Source organism: Nicotiana sylvestris, chromosome 8, assembly GCF_000393655.2.
Source record: "Nicotiana sylvestris chromosome 8, ASM39365v2, whole genome shotgun sequence".
In the NCBI taxonomy this organism is placed as follows: Eukaryota; Viridiplantae; Streptophyta; class Magnoliopsida; order Solanales; family Solanaceae; genus Nicotiana; species Nicotiana sylvestris.
This window is the reverse complement of record NC_091064.1, coordinates 61,344,028-61,362,267: the sequence shown is the minus strand read 5'-3', so window position 1 is coordinate 61,362,267 and position 18,240 is coordinate 61,344,028. Positions and strand designations below refer to the sequence as shown.

The 18,240-nt window shown below is 37.0% G+C and overlaps 1 protein-coding gene across 1 annotated transcript; it reads right to left on the bottom strand.

Annotated features, from left to right (window-relative positions):
- Positions 1–14,595: 14,595 nt before the first annotated feature.
- On the bottom strand, positions 14,596–17,601 carry LOC138875110 (uncharacterized). The gene is made up of 6 exons (XM_070153931.1): positions 17,037–17,601; positions 16,579–16,700; positions 15,597–15,782; positions 15,357–15,451; positions 14,986–15,118; positions 14,596–14,859 (listed from the first exon to the last, which is right to left on the bottom strand). The coding sequence occupies exons 1-6, from the start codon at positions 17,599–17,601 to the stop codon at positions 14,596–14,598; spliced, it is 1,365 nt and encodes a 454-aa protein (XP_070010032.1).
- Between the last annotated feature and the right edge of the window lie 639 nt (positions 17,602–18,240).

The following is an 18,240-nucleotide window of genomic DNA, read 5'->3' as shown; positions in this document are numbered from 1 at the left end:
ATTTAGTAGCGTCCATAATGTAGCCATATGGGGTTTGAGAGTCTTATTTATGGGGAGAATTTTGGGATAAGTATTAGCATGCCACTTGTATTTGCCTATTCGTGAGGTTGTTCTCTCGATATTTTATACTCTCTTTTATATAGTGAATTGCTCATCTCCGCCTGTTGATGTAGGTCAATTGACCGAATCATGTTAAACGTTTGTGTCTCTATTGGTATATTTCTCTTTTGTTGTCTGATTTATCACCGTTCAAGATTTGCTTTACTAGCTTCCGCATGATACCTGATTATTTCGATCCTAACAAGTGATTTTAGAACAAGGTTCAAGACATGTTCATCTAGGCGAGTTTAGTTCTAGCTGCAACTTATTTGAGGGTAATCTTATTTTTTGTCTAAGAAATTTGGCCGAAGTGCTATTCATTTTGAGACAAACTTTGCGGTGGAGATTTGGAGATACGACCTGTTGAAGGTTATGTGAAGAATGTCAAGTTTATTTAATAAAAAAAAATTCAAGCCAAGGGGAGAATTGTTAGGTGTTTATCTTGATTTTCTTACCATATTTCGTTTTCATATATCTTGAAGGAAGGGCAGAACATTTACCATAATTGAATTTTTCTTTTCTTAGACAAAAAATATAATTCTTCCATATTTGGCTAGTCCCCCTTCTTGGAGGAAAATGTTTGGACTTCTATAAATTGAGGCTCATTCGTTCTTATTTCATAGCATCTACAATGTAGTCATATAGGGTTTGAGAGTCTTGTTTAGGAAGCGAATTTCGGGATAAGTGTTAGTGTACCACTTGTGTTTGCCTCTTCGTAAGGTTGTTCTCTTGATATTTTTTACTCTCTTTTATATAGTGGATTGCTCATCTATGCATATGGACATGAGTCAATTAACCGAACTACGTTAAATATATGTGCCTCTTTTGGTATATTTTCCTTTTGTTGTCTGATTTATCGTCGTTCAAGGTTGACTTTACTAGCTTCCGCCTGACCCTTGATTATTTCGATCCTAATTTTTTTTAATGTTATTGATGTGATGAAAGCAAACCAGAGTTATAGGGTATCTAACAATCCTATTGTGTTATTCAACTTATTCAACTTCTTAAATTATCTATTATTTTTGTGGAAACACAAAATTTTCATTCATTAGCTAATAAGATTACATACGGCTAAGGTCCCATTGGGATTCCTTGCATTTTGCACCCTTAGGGTTGTTGATATTGGTATTACAATTAACAAAACGGTTTTCAAGTTCAGTCAAGCTATTAAGAACATAAATAGATACAAGGGACGTTGGTTGCAGAGGTTGTTAAAGAGTTATTGTTTCTATTAAGCCAAAGATGCCAAATAGCAAATGGCAAGAAGTATTGCCGTGGGCTACCTAGATGAACAGAATTAATGTGAGCTTTTTTGAGTAAAGTAAGCCAGTATTCAGTGGAGTGGTCTAATGGTAGAAAGTTAGGACAATCATTTAATTAGATATGTTTGATCAATTTTACTTTGTTTTTAAAAGGTACAAATATATAATGAAGCGTATCTCATCTAATACTTTCTTATAGACGATATTTCCAATGTATGATCCTTCTAATTCTGAAAATACAACTTAAAATAGGCTATGTGAAAAGCCATGTTAGTGGATTAATACAATTCACCATTAAGGCTAAATTTTTATGAAAAGAATAATTATTTTTGAATAAAAGTTCGTTCAAAACAAATACCAAAATTGATAACTTAAGCTTAAGAGTACGTAACTCTATTACGAAGTAAAACCTCCTCATTACAGGATGTCGACTAACGGATCAAAGTTTCTTTAATTGAAATAGTGTCAAACATATCACAACAAATTCATCACCCATGTACTCAAAGTAAAAAGTAAATAGTCTATCGAATTATAATTTTTAAATAATTTTTGTCTATTCAAAAATTATATCACAATTAACAAGTCTCTTTTATTTACAAATAATTGGGTAAACATAGCTTAACGGAATAAGAAATCACTATTACTAATTAAAACATAATAATCAGCCTATATTAAAGCTAATTAGATGTTTAAATCATTTAAACATACATGTAGACGTACCAAAAATATAAATCTTAACTGTGAGTAGGAATCATAGTTTCTCTACCATGGACAACATCTCGCTAGTGTTGCAATTGTTCGAAGTCTATCTCTAAAAGACTACTTTTAACTTCAAAAGGTAAAATTGGAGTCCATTACTCAAATGGTCCCTCAACTATCTCAAATTATCTCCCAAAGTCACTTTACTTTCGTTTGTAACAACAAAGTCACTGAACTATGCCTATTACACTTAGAAGGTCACTCAACTAGATTTTTCAAATTTTGGATTGCCAAATACCTATTTTACCCTCTAAATTATAAACATTTATCTTCTTTCTATTTTTTTAAACTTTTTAATATTATGATTTTCTCTTTTTAATTTATATTATGGACTTATCTATAGAATAAATAAATATTATTTATAAATTAAAAAAATAAAAAGTATTTAAGCATGTATAATGCTAGAATAACAAAATAACGAGCTTAGTAAAAAAAAATTAATTAGAATAATTTGTTAATGATAATAATTTTAGTATTAACAACAAAACTTCAAAAATTTATTTACACAATTCAGAATGAAAGAAAATAAAGGTTGTAAAATATATATTCCATGCACGTAATACCAAAATAATTATTTAAATAAAGATATTTTTATAATATACATTATATATTCTTGAAAATTATGCTCAATTATATTATTATGTTTCTATCAACTTTCCGACGACATAAAGTTATGTCACCGAAAAGTAGGAGGACTATCTGTATAGGGTAAAATATACTATGTTAAATCATGCATAAAATATATATAATATAATTGAGCATAATTTTCAAGAATATATATGTATATTATAAAAATACTTTGATTTAAATAATTATTTTTATATTACATGCATGGAATATATATTTTACAACCTTTATTTTCTTTCATTCTGAATTGTGTTAATAAATTTTTAAATTTTTGTTGTTAATACTAAAATTATTATTACGAACAAATTATTCTAATTAATTTTACTATGCTCATTATTTTGTTATTCCAACATTATAGATTATAGATTCTTAAATGCTTTTTATTTTTTAATATATAAATAATATTTATTTATTCTATAGGTAAGTCCATAATATAAATTAAAAAGAAAAAATCATAATATTAAAAAGTTAAAAAAACAAAAGAAGATAAATATTTATAATTTAGAGGGTAAAGTAGGTATTTGACAATCCAAAATTTGAAAAATCTAGTTGAGTGATCTTCTGAGTGCAATAGGCATAGTTCAGTGACTTTATTGTTACAAACAAAAGAAAAGTGACTTTAAAAGATAATTTGACAAAGTTGAGTGACCATATGAGTAATTGACTCGGTAAAATTGCTCCAAGTCCATCCGTAGAAGACTACAACTTTTAGATCATAACTTCAAGTTTTCCACCATATCATTCCTAGAAAGAATACTTTAAAAAAATCACGAAGGATAGGGAATTGTTAAATATATTAAAAGATTTAGGAGGAAGAATAATTTATGGCTTTCTAATTCAACACAGAGCCTCGAACTGATCCATCAACTTCAAAGATCGGTATAGCCATCAGAAGACTTCATATTAGGTTTAGAATCCGCTATTACTTATTTGCAGTAGTTCTTTAAAGGTTTGCCATAGAATCGACGATGACTTATTATCAAATAGCATCGTTCTATTACCTTCTTTTATAGTAGACCAATTAGTTCTGGATGGACCAAACTTTGGTAAAACCTATATTATCCCGTTAGTGTTAGATTTTTCCTTTTTTTTTTTAATTCAAAAAACTTTATCAAAGAAATCAAAATAAAAATTGTTTGATTTAAAAAAAAAAACAGAAATAAACAAGGAATGCTAAGAGATTCAAAAAGTAACATGATCATCAATTGAATTAGACAAGACTAAATATATATTGAATAATCATATTAGAGTCCACAGTATACCATGGGAGTTACCGCATCAGTGTTGAACATTATTTAAGAACTTTGTAGATAAATCAAAATCAAAATTGTCGGGTTAATATAAGTACCTAAAAACAAAAGAAATGCCAACAAATCATTCAAAAAGGTAACATAATTAATAATTGAAAAAGATAAAAATTCACATAGATTAAAGAATTAATCATATTAGAACTCACATTGTACTCTAGTAAGAGTTTACCTGACGTAGAAAAAAAACCATTGGTAAAACTCTACCGATGAGATGTGTGACATTCGCATGTCGAAGTTACAGGTTAACCGGTCCCCATGAATCCTAGGGTCCTTATATGATGATTGCATTTATCACACAATCAAAAGCCACTATTCAACGAAAATAAAAGGGTTAAAAAAGTCTATAGAAACTTATCTCTTAAGAAGGTGTCGTGTCTCAAATAGATGTGAACCACAACCATGAATTTTTTTTCTTTTTCTCCTGAGTTTGTTAGATCTGATTTTAATGATGAAAATAATATATTTGTTCTTTGTATAGGAACTTATGGATAGTATTCAAGATTGAAGGAATCAATCAGAGAAGATCAAGGAACTCATAGATGTCATACAAGATTGAAGGAATCAATCAGAGAAAATCAAGAAAAGCAGCCAAGATTAAAGGAATCATTGATACTGACAGAATCAATTAAGGGTAGACTGAAGGAATCAAATCAATCAAGAGTATCAAAGATCTAGCAAGATAATCAATCAAGTATACTAAATCTGGAAGGATCAAGATTCAAGGAAGGATATCCGGCGCTATCAAGTCACGTATAAGGGAAGTCATTAAAGCCACTCGTCAAGACAAAGTCGTTGCTGAAATAACCTTATTCTTGGAAAGAATCAATTTCTTTCTAAGGATCAAATCTCTTGGGTTGGCAAATCTCTCCAGAGTTTAAGCCTCTCTCAAAGTATTTAAACTTGTATTTGTACCTTAGCCACATACTTTGATCAAACCAAATACCCTCTCTTTGTTCTACTACAAACAAACATTGTAGCTCTACTAGACCTGGTGTGTAACAAGTTAGAGAAGAAAGTGAGACCAACACTGCTGGGGCATTGTATCAAAAAGAAATGAGTGATATAGGAACTGAGCTATCGGTGTAGATCACACAATTCACTAAATACTCGAGAAACTCATTCACTGAAAGAGAACTCCATTGCAACCCAAGGGGACTGGACTAGGATTCATATTGAATCCGAACCAGTATAAAAATTTTGGTATCTTTAATTCCTGCATTTAATTTCTGCATCTTAAATTCTATCATTACCATTATCAAGTTATTATATCTAGTCGACTAATTAGAAACTAGTCAACTGGTAGCGATTAATTTTAAAAATAAACAATTTACCCCTTCTCTTGTACTTTCAATTGGTATCAGAGCAAGGCTCACATTTTTCTTTTGCTTAACAGCTTGTGAGAAAAGATTATGGCAAATCAAGCTATCATAGGAGCACTCTTCCAAGAAGGAACTTCACAAGTAAGGCCACCATACTTTAATGTACAATATTTCTCCCACTGAAAAGTGCATATGGAAATATATTCAAAGGCTTATGATGTTAAAGTCTGGAGAGTTATCAAAAAGGTGAACTATCCCCTGCCGGCTACCGCTCAACCACTTGTTGATCTCAAATATATAGATTCATATACAGATGAGCAAATGGCAGTTGTACAAGTCAACAATAAGGCGATAAATTTTCTCTACAATGCTATAAGTGGTGAAGAGTATGAGAAAATCTCCAGTTTTGATACGGCCAAAGAGATGTGAGATAAGCTTGAAGTTACATATGAAGGAACCAACAAAGTAAAGAAAACACACATTAACATGTTGGTTCATGATTATGAACTCTTTTAGATGAAAGAATGAGAATCTACTGAAGAGATGTTTGCCAGATTCACCTAAATCATTAGGATGTTGGATAGATGAGGACACTTCAGACGATGAATGCAATGATAATAATGAGAATTATTTCATGGAACGAGGTGAAACAAGCGAGGTAAGGTCTTATAACTGTGAAAGATGTAATGAATTGAAGGATATTATTTATGAGCACGTGATTTTTGCCCAAAGCAAATTATTCCCAGAAATTCAAACAAAAACAATTTCTTTATTATTTTACAATTTTTGTGAATTTTGATGTCATTTTCTGTTAGTTGTTGCATTTTATCTGTGCATTTTAATTCATATGAAAAATACAAAATATGCATTTCCATTTAGGATCTAATTTCATATTTTAGTTTTAATTAGGGGTTAATTTGTTTTAGAACAAAATATGAAGAAAATAACAAAAATAGTTCACTTTTGCATTTTTAATTGTTTAATTGTGAATTCGTCCCGAAATAGTTTTTAAAATAATTTTAGAAATCAATTAGTTTAATTTTGAAATATATTAGGACTATATTTTAATTGTTGAAATTTTATAAAATTAAAAAATATACAAAAATATACAATAAAATACAAAAATTAGATAAAAGAAACAAATGAAAAGGAAAAAGAAAACAAAAAGAATAAAAGAGGGCTACTCACAATTGGGCCATTTCAATTAACTCACCCAGCCCAAAAGAAAAAAACCAAAACCAAACATACCCCAGAAACCGGCCCAAACCCGTCCCTCTACCCGGTCCGCCCCTCTTGCCCTCGAAACGACGTCGTTTCGTTCCCAGTTAATCTGGACCGTCGAGGTTAATCAATCCAACTGTCGAGAAGTGTGGGTCGTTGAGTATATTAGTGTCCGAAGTTAGCCCACCCCTCTCAGACCCCCCCGTCCATTCCATCTCTAACACTAAAAACCAACCGCCCCCATATCCTTTCACCGGAGCTCGCCGGCGGTGAACGACACCTACGCCAAATTACCCCAAAATAACACCATGAGACCTCCTCTTCTCCCTCGTCATGAATCCACCACCCGTTTCCTTCAAATCCAGCCCTATCTCGTCGAATCCTCGATCAAAGATTCTTCGGCCAAATCCCAAAGTAACCCAATCACCACCAAATTAACACCATGTGACTGCCTGGGCCTCCTCTAACCAACCCCCATAGCCCTGTCTCTCGAATCTACCTGGAACAACTCGAATATCAAATCGAAGGTTTCCGACCAAAACCCTAATGCAAAATCTCCTTGATTTCGGACCCTAACAACCCTAACCAGGTGTTTACTTATGAAAACACGTGGTTAAGGCTGTTACAGGTCAGAAATTTCGGGGGATTTGGAGAAACAACCACTGGCCGGAACTCTTTGTTGTCAATGAGTTCTTGTTGGTATTTTCTTTTATTTTTAATTTCTTTTTCCTTTTCTGATTTTCTGCATGTGTGAATTCCATGGTCAATGGCTAGTTTAATTTGCGTTTTAAATTTTGTCAATATTGTTCTAGTCTTGTGTCCTGATTTTTTGTGATTAAGTCTAGTTGTTTGTTTGATTTTAATATGTTCCAATTCCTGATCTTAGTTTGATTTTAGTTAAGCCGTTGATAATTTGTTAATTAGTTTTACTAAGTTTTGCTTGAATTAATTCCTGGTGTTCCTTTAGTTTAGGTTAATTACTAATTAGTTCAGTTTCAGTTTAATTAATCATCATGATTTGTTGAATTTGGTTATAGTTGATAGCTTAATTTGGTCATTAATTCTGAGTTCAATTGCTAGACTCAATAAGAGTTTAAATCGGGATTGATGCAGAGTTTAGGAAAATGTTTGGTTATAAATGTACTTTTAGTTTAAGTTCAGGGGTAGTTTGGGCATGGAAAAGGGCTGTTTTGTTAAAGAATAGTAATTTCAAAACCAAAATAAGGGTAGTATAGGTATTCTAGAGGTAGAAGAGCACCCTAGGGCATTCTAGAAGGGGGCCTTGGTGTAAGTTTCAGTTTTTTTAGAAGCAGTAACTTGAGTAACAAGTTAGGAAATGAGGGTGTTAACTTGTGTAATAAGTTAGAAAACAAGAGACTAATAGGCAATTGAAAATCTGAAGCTTCCCCTTAGTTTTGCCTATAAAAGGCAGTCTTTATTGCTTTGTTGAGGGAAGGTTTTGGCACCCCAAAAATTCTCCAAAATTCCCCCCAAAAATCATTCTGCAGATCTGAGCTTCAGAATTTGAATTTCAAATAAATAAAAAAAATTCAAACTCTGAACTTTTATAGCCCAAATCCCCTTATAGATTTCAGATTCTGCCAAAAATCCAAAAACAAACACAAAAGCAATAGAAAAGTCCAAAAAAAATACTACTGTTACATTAGTTTCCTTAAGTCATTTTCAGAGTTCAGCACTTAATTTGAGTTTCTAGCTCAATTAGGATCTAAAACTGTTTGAATTCCTTTGTTTCTATTTGGTATTTGAGGTCTGAAGGTAATTTGGGTCAGCTGGGCATTGAATATGATTAAATCGAGTTGATTATGGTAATCTGTTAAGTGTGCGGGTATGCTGGGTTCATTTTCTGGTTGTTTGATATAGTTTTGGGTTAATTTGTTGATTCTGCTTGGTCTTCAATTCATTTTTGAACTGCTGAATCCTTTTTGGGCTGTTGTACTCATTCATTGACTGTTGCTGGGTTATCACTGGTTCCCTGGAACTGTTACTGTTGCTAACTTCTCCTTCTTCCTTTGATCTTCTGATTTCCAGGTACACGTTTTTGAACCTGTTTCGATGTATCATCCCCTGTTGACAATATGAAATGAAATTGAAGCAAATTCTCTGTTGTAGATCTGTTAGCTTGTTATATTTGAGATAGTTTGTCATGATTTGGTGGTTGTACATTGTTATCAAATTCGAAATGCATAATTGAACTAACTGGTTATGTATTAATGGGACTGTAAACTATTATGTCTCAGATTCATGTGAGTTTATTTTTCGAGTTAATTACTAGTTGTAGTTAGTCCCCTATTAGCTGATGCATACACCTGTTAAGTACTAGTTGTAGTTAATTTCATAGAATAAGTCCATATTAGTTGTAATTAATTCCCTATTAGCTGGTTCATGTCCCTGTATTACCAGACGGTTCAGTACGAGATAGAACTTCTACTGGTTATTTTCATATTCTCAATCTGTAATTAAGTAGATCATAGTCATAGATGAATACGTTGGTTTAAATGTTGGATTTAAGTTCGAGTCTCAGCATGTTGATTCATAAGTAAGGAAACTACTGTCCAATCCCACTAGGATTCTGAAATTGACGATAAGTCTCTAGTTTTGTTTTCTAAAAATTGAATTGTTGCTTCATATTCCTGGACGGTTTTGAATGTCAAGTAGTGTATTATAGATGTTAATCCAACGATGTGAAAGGACTGTGCCCTGGTGATCATTTGAATTAAATTTCGTTTCATAATTAGTATTGTGGCCTGTTTCAACTTGAGCCATATTTCTGGGCTCACTTTGGCCCAGTGGCGTGAAGCCCTGCCAGAATAGCGCAAGACCCATTGCTGATCACTTAATTGCTAAGAACTGAAAGTTGGCGTATGTTTGGGCCCTGAAGCTTGAACTTCTTGTGAATCGGACTGGGGCCCAACAGACTGAAACCCCATTGGGCTGCTGAATCATAACCCTAAGGTTTGGGTCTCTTTGAATGCTTCTAGTGATAATTGATTGGTTAACTAATAAATTAGGGCCTTTAGAGACAAATAAAAATAGAAGAATATAGTTGCTTTTAGGTTGGGTTTTTTTTTATAAAATGAGACGAGTCTCGCCCAATGAAATATAAAATTGCGGGGCCCTCAGTAAAAACTAAAAAATATTTAGAAATTCGGGACGGGCCGTTCAGCGAATTTCACGGCTTTCCTCAAAATAAATATGCATTAGATTCTTTAGGCACGATTTTAATAAAAGTATCTTCTTAAACTCGGGTGCGCATTGATGCGACCCAAATCCAAATCTCAACGAAGTCGAAATGTGTTAACAACCACGGGTGCATTGATTGCGACGTGGTTCGAGACGCGTTTTCGCGACATTGCAATTCTTTTAAAATAATAACAAAAGTGGTTTACGAATAAAAAGCACATAAGCTAGCATGTATTTAAATCAGATAAAATCAAATGCAACAGCTAAGCAACCGTGCTGAACCACGGGACCCGAGAATGCCTAACACCTTCTCCCAGGTTAACAGAATTCCTTATCCGAATTTCTGGTTCGCAGACTGTGATACGGAGTCATATTTTTTCTCAGTTCAGGATTCAACCGGTGACTTGGGACACCATTAATCTCCCAAGTGGCAACTCTGAATAATTAATAATATAATCATGTTCCGATTGTCCTTTAAGTGGAAAAACTCCTTTACACCCTCGCTGGTGTAGGTGAAAAAGGAGGTGTGACATTATTGATCTTACTTTGAAAGAGTCTCAAAAAATGATGAATGAACTAAATAGACTCAACAAAGAAGTAAAAGACTGGAAACTCAATTATGAAGTATGTGAAATCAAAAAAGAAGTACTTCAAGAAAAGTTTGAGGGATTGCAATGCAACTTAATAGCATGTGCAAATTCACCAGTCATAGTTCTATCAGGTCATACCAGGCTACTTACAAGTCAACTGGAGAAGGACCAGCCAGAACATAGTCCACTAGTACTAACACTAATGAAAGATCCAAAAAAGGATCAGGAGTTACGTGTCACTACTGCAACAAAAGTGGACATAGATATTCTTTTTGTCGATTTTGTCAAGTCAAATATTTCAAGATGGATTTGGAAACCCAAAAACAATTCTGAACCTAGTAATACTAACCAACCAGGACCAAAGCAAGCTTGGGTACCTAAAAGAAAGTAATCACTATGCTTTGTAGGAATACCATAGGAGAAGTCACAAAGGAAAATGGTACTTAGATAGTGCATGTTCCAGCCACATGACAGGTAATAAAAACCTGTTTAAGGAAGTTACAAAATAGATGGAGGAAGCATCAAGTTTGGCGATGATTCAAAAGGAAAAATAGTCGTTATCGGAACAGTTCCCTTCAATAACAACTTCGATATCACTGAGGTTTATCTCATTGATAGACTTAACTGCAATCTTCTGAGTATATGTCAGCTATGCGACTCAGGGTATAAGGTAAAGTTCAAGAAAACAGGCTGTGCTATTGAAGATGAGACAGGTACAATAATCCTCCCAGGTAAAAGGTATGGAAATATTTACATTCTTGATGGTTTGAAAATATAGATGGTCATATTTGTTTAACATCCATATCTGATTATCCTTGGTTATGGCATAGGAAACTTGGTCATGCAAGCATGCATTTGATAGAAAATCTTTCTAAGCATGAGTTAGTTATTGGTTTACCCAAACTGAATTTCTCTAGAAATCATATATGTGACGTTTGTCAAATTAGAAAACAAACTAGAAACTCTTTCAAAAATAAGGATATTGTATCTACCTCTAAGCCTTTGCAACTGCTTCATATGGATTTATTTGGGCCTATTAGAACTGCTATAGGAGGAAAATGATATGCTTTTGTTATTGTTGATGATTACTCACGTTTTACTTGGGTGATTTTCTTATCTCATAAAGATGAAACGTTGAAAATTTTTGAGACTTTTTGTAAGAAGGTTGAAAGAGAAAAGAGGTATCTGATTACAACAATCCAAAGTGATCATGAAAGAGAATTTGAAACTAGAGCATTTGAAGACTTCTGTAATGATCAAGGATATACTCATAATTTCTCTGCACCAAGATCACCCCAACAGAATGGAGTCGTTGAAAGGAAAAATAGAACCCTGCAAGATATGGCAAGAACTATGTTACTAGAACATTCAGTGCCAAATCATTTCTGGGCAGAAGGAGTAAGTACAGCATGTCACATTCTCAACTGATGTGTCACGACCCATTTTTATTATAGGTCATGATGGCGCCCAACACCATTGTCGGGCAAGCCAACGCGGAGATATAAACAAGTTCTCATTTTACTTTTACCAAAATAATTGCAGTAATTCCTTAAGTTTAAGTTAAAACAAGTGATAACCGGTAAGGTACCAAAAATAATTATACAATTCCCAAAAGAATAGTCTACCAAAGTGTGTGCCAAGACCCGGTGTCACAAGTTGTGGGCAACTAGTAGAATATACAAAAGAATAAATCTATCCTACTGTCCGAAATAGAATAGGCAACAAAAATAACTAAAGAGAGACTCTATCAAGATGTTGAACGGCACAGGAAGGAGGTACCTCACCGTGGAAGTCTCGGAATTTGCTCAGGGATATGCACCAGACTGATAGCCATATGTACCTGCCTCAAATCCTGTACAATTATGTACAGAAGTGTAGTATGAGTATATAAACAATATGTACCCAGTAAGTATCTTGTCTAATCTCGAAGAAGTAGAGACGAGAAGTTGACTTGACACTTACTAGGGTCAAATAATATGAGAGATAAAGTATACAGAGCATGGATAAAACAAATAATTAGCAGTGTATAGCAAGACTTAACAGATCCTCTCCTAGATAATGTCACAGCTGGCAACTTCCATTCCAAGACAATTAATAAAACTCAAGTCATAGAAAAATACTGAGTAAAACATGCGCAAGTAGTGCGAGGTCGTACGACCCGATCCAACATAAAAGTAAATTGTGCACTGCCGAGGGTCGAACGACACGAACCATATATGAATCTATTACCCCGCTCGCGAATCAACTATGCGACGCGGTCAAATGTAATTAAACACAATAACAAGCAAACACGAACATATAACTAGGGAGCAATTACTCACTGAATTATCAATTTCTCATTTAAAAAGGTCAAGAAAGATAATGTTCCTCTTAACTAGTCTCATTTATCATAATCACCATGATTTAAACAATCCAAATTAAACATAGAGTTGCAAGAGTATCACATAAAGCATGCTTTTGTGTCCAAAACTACTCGGACTTAGCATAATAGTAGTTACGCACGGACTCTCTTCATCTAGTGCATATGTAGCCCCCGCATTTAATGGCAAATTATTAGATTACATCACCTATAGGGACAATTCCCTCTTACAAGGTTAGATAGGAGACTCACCTCGCTCCAAAGTGCACTTCCAATACCAAGACCGAGCCCCAACTCTCAATTTGGAGCAGAATAGTCCAAAACTAGTTAAATGGGGTAAGAATTAGTCAATACAAGCTCACAATATCACATTCTAACTATTAAAGTAATTTCCCAACCTTAAACATAAGTTTCCTAAAATCCGACCCCGGGCCTACGTGCCCGGATTCCGAAAATTTTCAAAGAAAGTTGTTCAAAGATCAATAATATATGATTTCTAATTCATTTCATAACAAATTTTGTGGCCAAATCTAACTTTTGTCAAAACCCTATGTTTCGCTCTAACCCCATAATTTTACCTTAATCTTTATGTGTTAATCTACCCAAGACTCGAGTATTACGCTAGAGATAGGTGGGATAAACTTACCTCAAGATGCTAGGTGAAGGTCCTTTTACAAGAGCTCCAAAATCGCCCAATGGATGAATGAAAAATGGCCAAAATGACTTAGAGCCCGTAATAAATGAAGCTCAGTGCTTCAGTGATTTTCGCATCTGCGGTCAGGGGACCGCATCTGCAGAATTGACCAAGCGGGCTGGGACCGCTTTTGCGGTCTTGTAGCCGCTTCTGCGGCTTGGGAGCTGCTTCTGCGATTTTGGGCCTGGCCTGCCTTGGCCGCATCTGCGAGAGGACGACCGCCTCTGTGGTCTCGCACCTGCGGCTGACCAACCGCAGGTGCGGTTATGACAGAAACCAGAAGCTTCAGCTCTTCTCAACTTTTCCAACTTCACTCGAGCCTCGTCCGATTGACGCTCGGGGCTCCCGGGCCCCGCCCGAACATACCAACAAGTCTGAAATCATGAAGTGGACCCGCTCGAACATTTGAAACACCCAAAACAACACTAAATCTCCGAATCACCCCTAAAACCAATTGAATCAAACTCATGAACTTCAAGTTCTTAAATTCACTTCTAACGTGACGAAATGTACTTATACTACTCGGATTGACACCAAATTTTGCGAGCAGGTCTTGAATGTTATATTGGACCTGTACTGGGCTCCGGAACCAACCTACGAGCCTGATACCAACCTGATCAATCATTATTTAGTTTCTTTAAATCCTTAGAATTTCAGTTTAACAATTTCTAATAAAAATTCATTACTCGGGCTAGGGACCTCGGAATTTGATTCCGGACATACGCCCATGTCCCATATTTTCCCACGGACCCTCCGGAACCATCAAAACACGAATCCGGGTTGGTTTGCTAAACTGTTAACCAAAGTCAAACTTAGCCTTTTAAGAAAATCTTAAGGAATCAAATGAGCATATTTCAACCCAAATTCTTCCAAATCCCGGACCAACCATCCCTACAGATCGTAAATTAGTTAAAGCGAGCGCGGGAAATTTTATTTAGGGGACGGGGTTCTAAAAAGCAAAACGACCAGTCGGGTCGTTACATTCTCCACCTCTTAAACAAACGTTCGTCCTCGAACGGACATAGAAAAGTACAAGAGGTGCTGAATAAATATGGGTATCTGCTCCACATGTCCTCCTCGGACTCCCAGGTCGCCTCCTCGACTGGTTGGCCCCTCCACTGGACCTTTACTGTTGAAATCCTCTTGGATCATAACTAGCGATCCTGTCTATCAATAATGGCAACTGGCTCCTCCTCATAACTCAGGCTCTCATCCAACTGAATAGTACTGAAGTCTAACACATGGGACAAGTCGGCATGATACCTCCGATGCATAGACACGTGAAAAACTGGGTGATCTCCTGATAAACTGGGGGGTAAAGCAAGCTTGTAAGCAATCTCCCCAACTCCCCTCAACACCTCAAATGGGACAATAAACCTTGGGCTCAGCTTTCCCTTCTTCCCGAACCTCATAACACCCTTCATTGGCAAAACTTTCAAGAGGACCTTCTCGCCAACCATGAATGATACATCGCTCGGCTTCTGATCCGCGTAACTCTACTATCTGGACTGAGTTGTGTGAAGCCTCTCCTGAATCAACTTTACCTTGTCCAAGGCATCTTGCACCAAATCTGCACCGTATAACTTAGCCTCACCAGGCTCAAACCACCCGATAGTAGAACGACACCGCCGATCGTATAAAGCCTCAAATGGAGCCATCTTAATGCTGGACTGATAGCTGTTATTGTAAGAAAACTCTGCCAAAGGCAAGAACTGATCCCATTGTCCTCCAAAGTCAATCACTCATGCTCTGAGCACGTCCTCCAAAATCTGAACTGTCCGCTCCGACTGCACATCGGTCTGAGGATGAAATGCTGTGCTAAGCTCTACATGGGTCCCCAACTCATTCTGAACGGCTCTCTAGAAATGGGAAGTGAATTGAGGGCCTCTATCTGATGCGATGGAAACGGGCACACCGTGCAACCTGACTCTCTCTCGAATGTAAATCTGGGCCAATCTCTCTGAAGTGCAAGTAGTCACAACCAGAATAAAGTGCGCCGACTTGGTCAATCTGTTAACAATGACCCATACTGTATCAAACTTTTGCAAGGTCCGGGGCAACCCAACTACGAAGTCCATAGTAATGCGCTCCCACTTCCACTCTGGTATAGACTCTGCTGAAGTAGGCCACCCGGCCTCTAGTGATCATACTTAACCTTCTGGCAATTCAAATACTTAGCCACATACTCCACTATGTCCTTCTTCATTCTCTGCCCGCAATAATGCTGCCTCAAGTCGCGATACATCTTCGTTGCACCCAGATAAATGGAATACCGTGAACTGTGTGCCTCTTCTAGTATATTCGCTCTCAAACCATCAACATTAGGAACACATAAGCGATCCTGGAGTCACAAAACACCATCCTCACTAATAGAAACCTCCTTGGCACTACCCTAAGGCACTATCTCTCTAAGAACTACCAAATGTGGATTATCGAACTGTCGGGCCTTGATCTAACCCAATAATGACGACTGAGCAACCACGCATGCAATAACTCGGCTGGGCTCTGAAATATCCAACCTCACAAGTCTGTTAGCCAAGGACTCAATGTCCGAAGATAGTGGCCTCTCCTCTGCTGGAATGAATGCCAAGCTATCCATACTCACTGCCTTCTTGCTTAAGGTATCCACGACCACATTTGCCTTGCCCGTATGATAAAAAATGGTGATATCATAATTCTTCAGCATCTCAAGCCATCTATGCTATCTCAAATTGAGATCTATCTACTTGAACAAGTGCTGTAAGCTGCGATGATCAGTATAAACCTCACATGATACCCCATACAGATAATGCCTCCATATCTTCAGAGCATGAGCAATCGTGGACAACTCCAAATCGTGCACAGGATAATTTTTCTCATGGATCTTCAACTGATGCGAAGCATATGCAATAACTCATCTCTCCTGCATCAATACACAACCCAATTCAACGCGCGAAACATCACAATATGATGTATACATCCCTGAACCGGAAGGCAACACAAGAACTGGTGCTGTAGTCAAAGCTATTTTATGCTTCTGAAAGCTCTCCTCACAATCATCGGACCAACGGAATGGAGCACCCTTCTGGGTCAATCTAGTTAGAGGTGATGCAATAGATGAAAAGCCCTACACGAATCGTCTGTAATAACCTGCTAACCCCAAGAAACTCCTGATCTCGGTCACTAAAGTATGATGTGGCCAACCCTGAACTGCAAATCTTCTTGGGATCCACCTTAATACCCTCTCCTGACACAACATTCCCCAAGAATGCCACTGACTCTAGCCAAAACTCACACTTGGAGAACTTAGCATATAACTTCTGCTCTCAAAAGGTCTGAAGCACTACCCTCAGATGCTTCTCGTGCTCCCCCAGGCTACGTGAGTATATCAAGATGTCGTCAATGAAGACGATGACAAAAGAGTCAATATAAGGTCTGAACACCCTATTCATCAAGTTCATAAATGCCGGTGGGGCATTAGTCAAGCCAAAAAACATCACCAAAAACTCATAATGGCCATATCTAGTCCGGAATGTAGTCTTCGGAACATCCGAGTCCTGAATCTTCAACTGATGGTACCCCGACCTCAAGTCGATCTTAGAGAACACCCTAGCACCCTGCAATTTGTCAAACAAATTGTCGATGCGAGGTAATGGATACTTGTTCTTGATGGTGAGTTTGTTAAACTGGCGGTAATCAATGTACATCCGCATAGTCCCATCCTTCTTTTTCACAAATAACACTGGTGCACCCCAAGGCGATACACTGGGTCTAACAAACCCCTTTGCTAACAACTCCTCAAGCTGCTCCTTCAACTCCTTAAGAGCCATACGGTACAGTGGGATAGATATAGGCTGGGTGCAAGGAGCCAAATCAATACAGAAATCAATATCACGATCCGATGGCATGTCGGGAAGATTAGAAGGAAATACATCAACGAACTCTCGAACTACTGGGACTGAATCAATCATTGGAGACTCTGCGGTGGTGTCCCGAACATAAGCCAAATAAGCCAAACACCCTTTCTCGACCATATGCCGAGCCTTTAGGAAAGAGATAACCCGGCTAGACGTATCAACTGTGGAACCCTTCCATTCCAACCTTGGCAACCCTGGCATTGCTAATGTAACATTCTTGGCATGGCAATCTAGGACGACGTGATATGGAGATAACCAATCCATGCCCAGGATGATCTCAAAGTCAATCATATCAAGCAACTGGATATGACCACACAGGACCGGTAGATTCGATCCACAACCACAGAATCGCCCACAGGAGTGGACACATGAACATGAGTGCCTAAAGGCGCAAGAGGAATAACCAGGAAACGAGAAAGCAGAGATGATACATATGAATAGGTGGACCTGGATCAAACAATACCGAAGCATCTCTACCGCAGACGGAAATAATACCTATGATGACGGAATCTAAGGCCAATGCATCTGGCCTAGCCGGTAGGGCATAGAATATGGCTGGAGCACCAGCTATCTGGCCTCCACCTGACTGAGTAGTAGCTGACTGTCCTCTTCTTACCTGGCCTCCACCTCTAGGACGACCTCTACCCGCCTGTCCCTCGCTTCTGGGAGGCTGAGCAACCGGAGCTGAAATCATAGGCTACTGACCCTGTTGTACTGCCATGCACTGAAGTCTGGGTAAGGTCCTTTTCATGTGACCCGGATCTCCACACTCATAGCAACCCCTTGGCGCCATAGCCTACTGCCCTAAAGTCTGAGCCTGCTGACCCGAATATCCACCAGAAGAATCCTGAACGACTGGTGGGCGATATGAACTCTCTGGCATGGCACTGAAGTAAGCACTGG